The 12,314-nt window shown below is 53.3% G+C and overlaps 1 protein-coding gene across 4 annotated transcripts in view; it reads right to left on the bottom strand.

Annotated features, from left to right (window-relative positions):
* Window positions 1–12,314, bottom strand: part of KCND3 (potassium voltage-gated channel subfamily D member 3) — a 209,145-nt gene that overhangs the window by 193,017 nt on the left and 3,814 nt on the right. For 3 of the 4 annotated variants that reach the window (XM_032302410.1, XM_032302413.1, XM_032302411.1), the window contains exon 2: window positions 8,172–9,355. In XM_032302410.1, the coding sequence (XP_032158301.1) occupies window positions 8,172–9,277 (1,106 nt within the window). In that variant the 5' untranslated portion in view covers window positions 9,278–9,355. Of the gene's footprint in view, window positions 1–8,171; window positions 9,356–12,247; window positions 12,265–12,314 lie in introns of those variants that run through there. The other variant, XM_032302412.1, reaches the window with a different exon arrangement.

Raw genomic sequence — 12,314 nt, 5'->3', positions numbered from 1 at the left:
TCTGATTCAGTTTAATGACACTCATTCCAGTCCTGACACCCAGAATATGATTACATGAGCCAGATGCAATCTTCCTCCATCCAGTCATGGTCAGCGGAGTCTGAATTATCTTCCTTCCCTCTGTCCCCCCCCACCTCCCCAGGCACCCAACATTTGCATGGCACTGGCCATAGGGAGGCAGGGGCTGGGGAGAAGAGGCCTCGGTTCCTCGGCCTGGGAAATGCAGGCTGGATAGAGGCCCAAGCACGGGACTCAACTTGGAGGTCACCATCTCTGAACCCTCTGGCCCGGAACTCTGGGTGCTCCAAGGCACTGTGGTAACTCCTTCCTCTTTGTCACAAACAAGTCCCCGTTGGAAGGTGGTCTGAGGTCACCATGGAACACCCCTTTCCAACAGAGATTGCTGGGAGACTGGTTCCTACTTCCAAAAAAGAGAAACTGCTTGGATATCACCAGAAGGTGTTTAGGTCATGAGGACGGTGTCGGCTTCTGGGAAGAAGTTGGTTGTGTTCAGGGGGCCACCTGCCCGAGCACAGGGGCTGGGAGCCTCACAGCTAAGTCTCTGCCTCTCTCCCTGCCCAGGGAGGCGGTGGGGGAGGGGACAGGGACGTTGCCAGGCCACGACAGTATGTAGACCAGAGTCTGGAACAGGAGCTCCCTCCAGGGTGAAAGAGGCAAAAACACTCGAGGAGTTACTGAGGGGTTCTGGGTCCCTTCCCTGAGGAAAGGGAGGGCTGGGCTGCCTTTTATTTACACTATTTTCAGGCAGAATAATTGCTGCTCCTCGGGAAGAATCATGTTTGTGTTTATGGGTGTGTTTAAAGAGGGAAACCCAAACAAAAGCAAACAGAGGGAGAGAGGGAGAGAGAGGGAGACTAAGATTGATTTTGAGAGATTTAGGAAGAGAGCTGTGAAATGGGCACCGGCCTCCTAAAGAGCCCCTCCCCAAAACTGGAGCAATTTGAACTGCAGGCTTGGAAGACTGATCGGAAGTAATCGTCTAGTGGGAAGACCCCAAAAGTCTCCTATACCACCCATGGGACTCCATCTCTACCCCCTGCAGCCCCGACACCCTGCCCACCCCTCCGTCTCAGCTACTATTCCAGCCATGGACCTCCGCCTCCCTTTCTGAACCAAGACTGTCCCCCAGGGTGGTAAGCACGGTGCCCAGCCCTTGGCAGGTGCTTGATACTTGCTGCCTGTGTTGAAAGGAAACCCCAGGGGTGCATGGGTGGCCCGGCCAGTTAAGCTTCTGACTCTTGGTTTCGGCTCAGGTCACGATCTCAGGGTCATGGGTTCAAGCCCCCACACTGGGCTCTGTGCTCAGGGCAGAGTCTGCTGGGGATTTTCTCTCTCCCTCTCCCTCCACCCATTCCCCCACTCACATGCTCTAAATAAATAAATAAATGAATAAATAAAACCTTTAAAAAAAAAAAAAGAAAAGAAATCCCCATCCAGGTACAGACACTCCTGCTTGCAGATAGCCCCAGCCCAGCTCTCAGACATCCACACTCCAATTTAGGCTCTGGGGCTGGTTCACTCCATCCTTGCTGGGGTCTTGCTGCCTGGGCCTTGAAGCCACCTTCTTGCAAGAGGCCCCTTCTTGTGAAATGCTTCTCGCAGGGGTGGAGAAGGTCTTTGGGACCATGTCTTCCTGGGCCAGTCCTTGACAGGGTAGCGAGGAAAGCCTTGGGCGTGGTAGAGGCAAGACCAGCTGGCTCCCTCCGTGTTGCACCTGCCTTCGAATACACGCAACATCTCTCAGCTCTCCCTTCTCACCAGCACCCTCGGCCCAGCCACCATCACTCGCTGCCTAGACGTTGGTATTCACTACCCAGCAGCCAGAGTGATCCTTTGCAAATTTAAGTGAAGCCTACTTAAAACCCTCCAGTGGCTTTCCATTCCAGGCAGAGAAAAAGGCAAAAGGCCGCGTCTCTGACCCCAAGGGCCCCGCAGGAGCTGTTTCCCCCATTACCTCCTGTACTTGGTCCCTGCTCCTGCCGCTTGACCATTAGGACCTTGTAGCTATTCCAAGAATAGCATGCCAAAGCCTCTCCTGCCTGATGGCCTTTGCTTTTGTTGTTCTCTTGGCCTAGAATGCTCCTTCCTAAGCTACCCACATTCCTTCAGGTCTCTGCTCAAATATCACCTGAGCTCCCGACACAAAATAGCAACCCTCCCTCCTTCCACCACCTAGCCGGCACTCGGCACTCCCGGCTTACCCCCCAGGCTTTATTTTCCTCTGTACCATGAACTGGTATTTATCCGCTGATCTATATACTACCTGGGCTCCTCTACCAGAATGTAAGCCCCACAAGATCAGAGACTACTGTGTTGGCTGCCATGTTCCTAGTGCCTACTGGCTATGCAATAAATATTGGTTGCCCAAAGAATAGAATGGCGGAGAATTTCATTGATGGGGGGACTTCTCTCTGGCTCCCTCCCTGTTTCTCCTTGGTCCCAGAGTCTGTTGCAGGAAGCATGGCCAAGTGACCCAAAATAGTGAAGATTGAGGGTTGAAACCTCCAGTGCAAGAAAGGCCCTACCAAGCTAAAGCTGGCGTTCAAACTAGACAACATACTGCTTGGTCTCCCCATCAACCCCCTGCCCAGAAATGGATATTTGTCTGACATGACCAAAGAGCTCACATTCAGACAGCACTCCCACCGGTTCTTAAAATGGCCAGGAGATGGTAAGCAAGTGAGGAAAATGAAGATAGGAAAACTGGAGGACAACCCTGTTTAGCTAAACAGCAATCTAGGGAGACCCCGACTTAGGCACAGATCACACAATGATCTCTGCAGTTGAAAGCTGCCCTTGATGAGCTCACAACCTGGGAGAAAGACACATCAGCAGATCAGGTTAACAAAATGTGGCAACTGACAAGACAAAGGTATGTCCAGGCCGCAGTGGGAAGCAAGAGAAGTGGTACCTAGTACACCCTGGGCCTGGGGGTGGCAGGAAGGCCTCCTGGAGGAGATGATGTAGGGGCTGAGCTGCGAAGGATGACGGGAGTCAGCCAGACACAGAGTACAGTGAGGGCTTGTCTCTTGAGTGGCAGGAAGAATATGAGAAAAGTCCTCTTTTTCTGACCCTCGGTCTACTGCTCTTTCTGCCATCTCTTGTTTTGGTCCAAAGGAAGAGAAGTGGGTCTCATTCAATTCATTCTGCCTGGACCTTATGCTGGGCTGATGTGCAATCATGGTGCTTTGTATTTGCAGGGTCTGGCACACAGCAGGCACTCAATAAATGTTGAATGAATGCAAGATTCCTTGTTGGGATGTGGATCTGTGTTTTCTCTTGGGAACTGCAGCATCACAGAACTGTTGGTTTCAAAGGGGGGGGGGTGGGAGGTTGGGGGAACCAGGTGGTGGTTATTAGGGAGGGCACGGATTGCATGGAGCACTGGGTGTGGTGCAAAAACAATGAATACAGTTATGCTGAAAAGAAATAAAAAATTAAAAAAAAAAAGAAGTGTCAAACCAAGAAAAGATCTGTAGTCATTCATTCCCCATAAATGCAGCTATGATCAGATTGCCCTGGGCAGGGACACACCACCCTCCAGGTAGGCACAGCTGGCTAGTGTCCCGGGCCAAGGCACTTGGGAGTTGGGAGGAGGGCTGCTGGGCCCCAGAGGCAGGGGATGAAGATGCAGCTGGAATTTGGGGGATTGAAGGGTTAACCAGCTCTCAGACTGGCTCTATTTCTTGCACTGGGTGGGGGGTAAACCTGGTCAAGCACCCTGTTCTGTGATGTGCCTGTATTGATTGTCCAGGCCCGGCTCCCAGTCTCACAAAACCTCAGGCAGGCCCCTTCCAGGATTAGGTTTTAAAGGGAAATGCAAATCACCTGGAGGCTGCTTCATGCTTGGAAGAAGTAAAAATCGATTCTGTTTTCGTTAAAGTGATTTTTGGACACTGTCAAAAGCTCTCTCATCTCAGGCCATGGGGTGACAGATAGGCTGCCGTTCTTGATTACATAAGCAAGCCAACCTGGAAGCGGTAGGCCAACGCACCAGGAACAAGGCTGCTCGGGGCCCTTCCCAAGCCCCCACCCTGAAAATAGCCAAGAAGGGCTCATCCTCTCCAGTCTCAGAGCTGGCTCTTGACGGCCCTGGTGGTTGCTTGCTCTGCAAGGCTTTCCTTCCGCACGTTCCCCACTTCTGCACGCTCCCCAGTTCCACACACTGAACTGGAGCCTCACCCACAGACTGACTCAGTCTAGGCCAATCACGATGCCAAGCAAAGTCAGACAAAATTCAGAAGGAAAATCTGCTTTAAAAAGTCTACAACATAGAATATCTGCGTGAACTAGGTATGTTGGTCTTATTTAACATTGGGAGTTCTGCGTTACTCCTTTCCTCTGTTAACTGAGATAATTGAGGATTTTATTTATAACAGCGATTATAAGCACCAACAGTAATCCTTTCATGGTGCGTGTGGGAGCTCCACGGTCAAAGGAGCATAAAGGAAACATGAGCTGGCCATGGGGGTCTTCCCCACCAGCCCAGGAGGCTGCAAAGGTAAGTCATCCTTGAGCCTTGGTGACAGTTGGGCCGTTATTGTTCTGTGTGCTTAAGGTAGTTTGAGATAGTAAATAAACAGAAATAATTGGTTCCAAGAAATTCCTCCCTGGAGGACACCTGAGTAACTCATCAGTGAGTCCTGGGAAAGAGGACAGAGTTAGGAACCAGAGCGAGGGAGCATGAACTCCCCTCAGCGCATCGGTCCTCGGTCCAGCCGCATGGTCTGTCAGTTGGCCCTCCTCTGCAAAGGAGTCAAAGACAGTTTCTGCCAGACTGAAACTGGAACTTGGGGCAAGATTAGGGCAGCGAGGATCCGAAGACGGGAAGAACAAAGTGTCTGTTGGGAGCTGTTGGAAGCACTCGGACAGACGGTGGAATGTGGCAGAACACTGGCCCCTGGTATTCCACAGCCACTCGGGGCTCAAATGCCAATAAGGAGTAAGAAAAAGAAGCGTTCTTGGGGATGATTTAGGCCTGAAACTAGCCAGTGAATATGTTCAGGGCTGGAGCCGGCCAGGGGAGAGGGAAACGTTTCCGGGGTCGAGTTGGGAAGACCTCCAAGCAGAGCAAGAAGATCACACACCCCCCACACCCCCCACTACCACCACCACAATGCTGCAGAGTGTCCCAGGGGGTAGACCAGAGGCCAGGTGAAGGCTGCCCTCCTCTGCCGCCAGAACTAGGGCTGGGCCAGAGCACGCATCTTAGGCCCACCCTAGAAAGAGGACGGGCAGGTCTGGAAAGAACTGAGAACAGTATCAGGCCAGGCAAGTGGAAAAGGCGCCCCATTCACATTGACCAAGCCGTTAAAAAGGGTTTTGCCAAATACCCTCTATGTATAACCAGACAGCGATGCTGGCAATGGTTCCATTTGCCAACTCAGGAAGAAGTCAAAGTAGCCCAATCCAGCGTTTGACCAGGAAGAGGTCAAAGTAGCTCAATCCAGCATTTGACCACACCAGCTGGGGCGGATGGGAAGAAAAAGCCTGCTGTCCCATTACTTATCCGAGGTTAAGGAAAACACTACGGAAGGAAGGCTTCTTTTCCTGCTCATTCCTATACCTCCCAGAGGCCAGATGTTTGCAGGCATGGGAAGAGCAGGGCGAGGAGTCCACAGGGCCATCGGGGAAACACGCTTCTCCCTTCTCCCCTTTCATCTTCACTCCCAGCCATCCCCTTCCTGCCCTCTGAAAGTAAATACAAGGCCGAGATTGTCCGTCCGCTGACACTGGACTTGCCCCTTGACCTACGGAGCGGATGCTAAAGAAAATCAGTGGCCTCCCTAGTGACAGGGAAACAGTGGATTTTGCCAGGAATGCAGTCATTGATTTCCAAGGCAGCATTTGAACTGGCCAGATGAAAATGTTTCATTTACAAATTCCCTGTGTGCCTAAGGCAGTGGCTGTGGTACTCACTGTGCTCCTGTTCAAGAGCGACATGCCTTGAATGAACTAACCCCTGAAGCCATAATGTAAAAGAAGTAACCCTGGAGGTCTGCTTTCCACCCACGACCCAGACGGTATACGGACAAGCGGACTGGCACGTGACAGGGAATGGGCGCTGGACACAGCCAGACTGGCATTGGAAAATCAGCTCCGCCCCGATCAGCTGTATGACGACAACAATCTACTTGACCTCTCTGGGCTTCGCCTGCTGCATCTGTGAAGTTGGATGGCATTTTTCCTACCTTGCAGGGCTGTTGTAAAGACTCAGAGGGATAATATATGCAAAGTGCTTAGTGCACCGCTGACACACAGTAGACACACATGTGCTGTTATACTACTAATAAAAAGTAAAAGGCAGGTGGTCTCCGAAGTTTCCATCGATCTCCTCTGAAACGATCCCACTTTAACTCTGACATCCATCCATCTGCCATGTTTTGTCCCCACGGCAGTCCTGAGGCATCACTCTAGTGTCATGAGTCCCCTCAAAGGACACATAGGGCAATGGACAGTCACAGCCACGTCAGGAGTGGGGCCAGGGAGGTCCTGGACTTTGGAGGCGGGGGTGTCCTTTTTAGAAAAGTACGAAAGGACGGTTAGGGTCAGCCTCCAAACGGCAAAGCTGCGTCTTCTCCTGACCTGGTGAGCAACTCAGGAAGAAGTCAAAGTAGCCCAATCCAGCGTTTGACCAGGAAGAGGTCTAAGTAGACCATTTTATCCTTAAATATCCTACTGTGCCAGGAGACAAGGTCAAACAACCAGATGTTCCTACCAACCCCGGGTGTGAGTGGCTGTTCGAAGAACTGTGTGTGTGTTGGAGAGAGAGGAAGGGGCAGGATGGCCTGTGTCAGACAGACAAGAGGGAAACGGAATGCCCCCATTCAATGTAGCCTCCACAGATGGACAGTGACACCCCTTGCTCCGCACCCCCCCCCCCGTCGTGTGGCACAATGACAAATGTAATCATTTTAAAAGGTCCCCTCACCTGCTCAGTCATTCCCAATAAGCACACACAGCACTATGGAAAAACCGACACCAGCGCCGCGGGGTGTCGGCCAGGAAAAAAAATTGAATCACCAGGACGCCACCAACCAAATTGTCAAAGACCAAATAAAAAGCTTCATGAATTCTCCATCAGCAATATAATGCTTCCCAGCCTAAGCAAATACAGACCCAGCATATGAATTGTAAAGGGATTTTTGCATTAGCCTCAATGACTTCCAACGGCCGAAGCAGAAACCCTTAAGAAATACATGTGTCCATAAAGCTGCCTCCATTGACTCTAATCCTGTTAGGGGAGAAGATTGCAATCTCCTTCCTGAGCCCCTTCCTCGGATGGAAAGCTTTGCAGACCAGCCCCATAAATACATTTCTGTGACCACAGCTAGGAAAGGGACCTCGGGGAGGCAGAAGAGATGGAGTCACCCACGGCCTTGCTGAGTGCCTCTCCCTCTCTGGGATGGTCCTGCTGCTTTGGGGGCTGACCCCATGATCCCTTCAGGCCATCTAAGAATGGCCCAGGTAGGCCAGGTCATTCAATCACAGAGTCAGGCCGAGAAAGCAAGGCTACTCCTCCTTCAGTGAGGAAATAAAAGTAAGTCCGGTGCCCTGCTTTGCAGAAAACCCAAGTTCAGAGTCACTTAGAGAAAGTCCGCTCAGAGCTACTGAACTGTTGAGCGTCTGTGGCGGGGTGGGGGGGGGGCGGTGTAGTAAAGCCCAAGAGAGATAGCCTGCAGATACACGACTGAGAAGAAACGCAGGAAGGATCCAGAGAGAGTGCTCTCCGTGTGTTCTGGTTAATGCAACTGTGCACCCTCCTTACAGCACTCCCCAAACTCCTCCTGCCCTTCTTCCTACCCACCTGCTGCCCTTACATGCACCGATGCGTTTCAGAATGCAGCAACCGCGACTCACTCCACCCCACACACAGACACGGAAGGCACGGCTGAAAAGAGAACTAACGTCTTCATTTCCCATGTTTTATAAAATGCATGCTGCCGCCCCCTCCCCAAGAAAACTCAATCCAGAGCAAGCTCTCGTCCCCAAAGGAATCACCGGTGCGCTTTCCTCCGTCGGATGAGACAACTCCCCTCGCTCCTATGACCCTGCAAGGCGACTCCGCCCCTGTCTGCTGCACCCCGCTACCCGCCCAAGTTTCCCTTCCACGGAACCTTCTGCCCAACCCGCCACCAATGCGGACTCACCCCAGCGTGGTCATGGTGACAATGGTGTACCAAAACGAGGCGGGGATGCTCGTGAACTTGCTGGCCGAGGAGCCCTTCTCGGCGTAAAACATCACAGTGGCAAAGATGATGATGGCCATGGTGAGGGAGAAGAGGAGGAAGCCGAGCTCGGAGGCGCAGCTCTTGAGCGTGTAGCCCAGGATCCGCAAGCCCTGGGAGTGGCGCGAGAACTTGAAGATGCGGAAGACGCGGAAGACGCGGAGCGTGACGAAGGCGCCCGACACGTCCTCGTTGTTGGTCATGACCAGGCCGATGTAGTAGGGCATGATGGCCACCACGTCGATGATGCTCATGACACTGCGGACGAAGCGGTAGCGGCTGGGCGCCGCGAAGAGCCGCAGGAGGTACTCCACGGTGAAGATCATGACACAGGCCGTGTCCAGGCAGAAGAAGGCCACCGAGTAGCGCTCGCCGCACGGCAGCTCCTTGCTCCCGGGCACCGTGCCGCACGGCACCGTCTCCACCACGTTGGTGATGACCGACACGGCGATGAAGAAGCCAGTCACGTAGTAGAAGACCAAGGCCAGCGTGCTGGTGTGCGGGTTCTCGAAGGCGCGCCACATGGTCTGGCGGAAGCTGAGCGACGGCATGGACTCCTGGTTGTTCTCCGAGTCGTTGTCGTCCATGAGGCGCTCGGCGTTCTCCCGCTTGCGGTCCTTGTACTCCTCGTAGCAGCAGTCGCCGATGATCTCGGGCAGGATGCCGTAGAAGGCCAGCTCGTCGTCGTAGGCCGAGATGCACTCGTAGCGCGGGTAGTGCAGCTTCCCCGTGCGGTAGAAGTTGAGCACGCAGCGGAACACTTCGGGGTCCCTGTCGAAGAAGTACTCCTTGGTGTCCTCGTTGAAGAAGAACTCCTTCTCCGTGCTGCCCAGCAGCGTGTCCGGGTAGCGCTCCAGCGTGGTCCGCCAGGTCTGGAACCTCCGGCCGCTCACGTTGAGGACGATCAGCTCATCCTGCCGCTTGTTCTTGTCGGCGGGGGCAAGGGGCATGGGGCAGTTGGCCACCGGCATCCACCCGATGGCCGCCGCCCGCGCGAAGGGCAGCCAGGCCGCCACGCCCGCCGCCATGGTGACGACTCCAGCTCTCGGGCCGGCCGCTGCTGCTCGGAGGCTTGGCACACCAGCTTGGAGTCAGTCCCGCGGCCCCTGCAAGACAGGAGGAGAGAGCAGAGTTGCTGGTGAGCCCGCGATTGCCTCCCCGCCCAGGGAGGAAATGGGACGCGGGGCGGGGTCAGCGCTGAGTGAGAGACAGCCAAAGTCCTAATGACAAATCAGTGGAACCCAAAGCACTACCCAAGGGAGGGGACTTGATTCTTTTTCCCTCCCCTCCTAGAGAGAGCACCTGGGCCAGGCCAGTGCAGCCCTGTGGGCTTGCCAGATGTTGTTGACCGCCCAACAAACTGTCAAGTTCCACGAAGGCTCAGGAGCATTTGGAGGGAAAGCCTCTTTGGTAGGAAGATCTGGAAAGGTGCGGGTAATAATCAGCTCTGAAAGGTTATGGCGTTATTACGAATTTAAATTGGGAGAGGGTAAATGAGTTCTCATTAAACAAATTTAAAAGTGGGATAAACATGCTAATTTTTATTTCACTCTTCACCCACCAGGGTAATCAGGAATGGGGGAGTGGGTGAGGGAGATCAGGTAAACATATTCTTTCTACTCCTCATGGGTGAGGTAGGAGGCTGGGCCTGCCCATGTCTGGAAAGTTCTCCTAGATGGCAGGTGAAGATGGTAGGCCCAGAGCTTGGTACGGTTCTTTCCCCCAAGTCCCATGGAGAAGGCGGTCCCTGGTGTGCTACTCTCTGGGCCAGCTGGCAACTTAGCATCCATCCATGCCCCTCAGAGCCAGGACAGAAAAATGTGGGGGAGGCTGTGAGGCTGGGCAGGGCTCTCCTTCACCACCTTGTAAAGCAGGTCTTGGGCTCTTGGTTCACCTGCCTTCCGTGCATTGTCCCTCTCCCTCCCAGAGGAAGCTGATCCACACTCTGCCATCTCCAGATTCCTCGCCTCCCATCTCCATCTGCCCACCATCCATAGCTCCCTCGGGTTATGTAACAATACTCTTTCCCATGCCAGCCCCTTTCACCCGGCTCCACTCCAGCCCTGGGCTGCCTCATCCCTTCCCCCAGCAGACTCCGAACCACACCACGGACACATCTCCCCATCACCTGCATGGATGGGTGGGGGGTGGGGATGGGGAGGGACAAGGGCTCGGAGAATTATTTTTGGCTTTGAGAAACAGATTTACCTTCCCAAATCTGGCTTTTTAAGGATGATACTGAAATGACTCTGAATCCCCAAATGTGTTACCATCTGTGGGAAGACATGTGGTGACACAGAAACACACGTAACAGCACCAGGAAATTGTTTGGGGTTGACACACTCATTTTCACTGATCCTAAACTGGCACACGGGACCAATCCTCTCTCAGAATGATTTGGACCCTCTGGAGTTCGGGTTGGCTTGACTCTATGTTGAAATGAATGAGGCAGAGGTTTATCTTGTAAATGGGATTTTGATCTTCATCTTTCCCTCTAAACCTGCTTCCTTCTCCTGGCTACCAACTCCTTTAGGCTCTCAGATCTCTACCTCCTCTCAGTCCTGAGCTGCCACTAGAGTGTCCCCATCTGGATGCCCCTGACACTGGACAAGGTCAAACAAATCCTACCTCCTTGTCCATAGCTGCTCCTCAGTCAGCCTTTTGTTCTTGGCTGCCCTAACCCCAGGCCTGTCCCTTTGGCCATCTTCCTCCTTGCTTCACCCAAAGGGTTGCCCAATAATGAGACAACAGCTCTTACTGCCCTCATGATGGCCCTCGTTCCCTCAGGCCTCCTTCCTTCCCTTCCCACTGGCCTGCTCATCTCTCTCGTCCCACCCCGACCCTCCACCCCTGTTTCTCCCCGTCCCCAGAAATCCATTCTGCTCAGGGTGAGCTCCCTAAAGCCAGGTTCTGGTGTTACTGAATCCCACAACCTGTGATCTCAGGTCCGAACTCTCTGGCCCAGCATTCCACCCTTGCTGCAAACGGATCCTGGCTGACCATTCTGGCCCATGCCCCGTGCCCCATGCACCTGCCCCAGCCTCCAGCAACAAGAGCAGAGCGGCTCATGCACAGACCGGGCACACGGGGAGGGGGCTCTGTTTCTGGACACTCCTCCTTCTGTGGGGAATATCCTTCTCTTTCAACCATCCTATTCGCCTCCTTATTCCCCATCCTCTCTGCCATGCCCCCTTCTCTTGCCATCTTGAAATGCTCTCCCTCTTTGGGCTCCTAGTGCTTTGTTTGCCTCTCTTCTCCAGACTTCTGGCCCCCTGGGCTGGATTGCGAGACACTTTCTATGCATCCAATTAATACTCGTCACTAACAATCATCTCACACTTACTCTATGCACTGTCTTCCTCAGATCATCTCCTGTTACCCTCACAGCAACCTAGGAAGAAGTCTGAGCGTTGGCAATCTGCCAGCCGGAAAGGGCTAGAACAGGGATCCCACCTCAGGCAGCCTGATGCCCCCTGCCCCCCACAATGCTACCTGTCTACTCTTAGGTCTTCTTGTCCAGAGAGGGACAGCCGCTGATGTTTACAGAGGGCTGGCTGGGTGCCAGGCACCATCTCAACCCACCCCACCGACACCACTGTCATCCCCGTGTCACCGATGAAGAAGAGGAATCTTGAAGAATTTGAATAACTGGCTGAAGGCTGTGATAAGAAGTCATAGAGATTTAAACCCAGGCAGTCTCCATGTGGGGTTCAAGGGTACCACCCTGTTTTGCCCATCCCACAGTCAGTTCCTTGAAGGAAAAGACCACAACACCTCCATTTTTACCCGACAGCCCGGGGGGCAACTCAGCATGCTGCACTGGGAGGTTTTCACACTGGAAACCCGGGTTTTATACGTGTCATTTGCATTCTATCAATCTTACTCCATGCCTTGTTAAGGGGGTGGGGTTCAAGGATAGACATTCTCTCTCCTGACAAACAGCAAACTCTGCAGCCAGACCAGAATCCAAAGAATCCAACTCAAGTGCTCTGACTCACTGTGCTCTCAGGCGGGTTTTCTCAAGGAGCCAATCTCTGCCTCAGTTTCCTCATCTGCATGCTAAGG

This window comes from Mustela erminea, chromosome 10 (genome assembly GCF_009829155.1).
Source record: "Mustela erminea isolate mMusErm1 chromosome 10, mMusErm1.Pri, whole genome shotgun sequence".
In the NCBI taxonomy this organism is placed as follows: Eukaryota; Metazoa; Chordata; class Mammalia; order Carnivora; family Mustelidae; genus Mustela; species Mustela erminea.
This window is presented reverse-complemented; position numbering and strand designations above follow the sequence as displayed.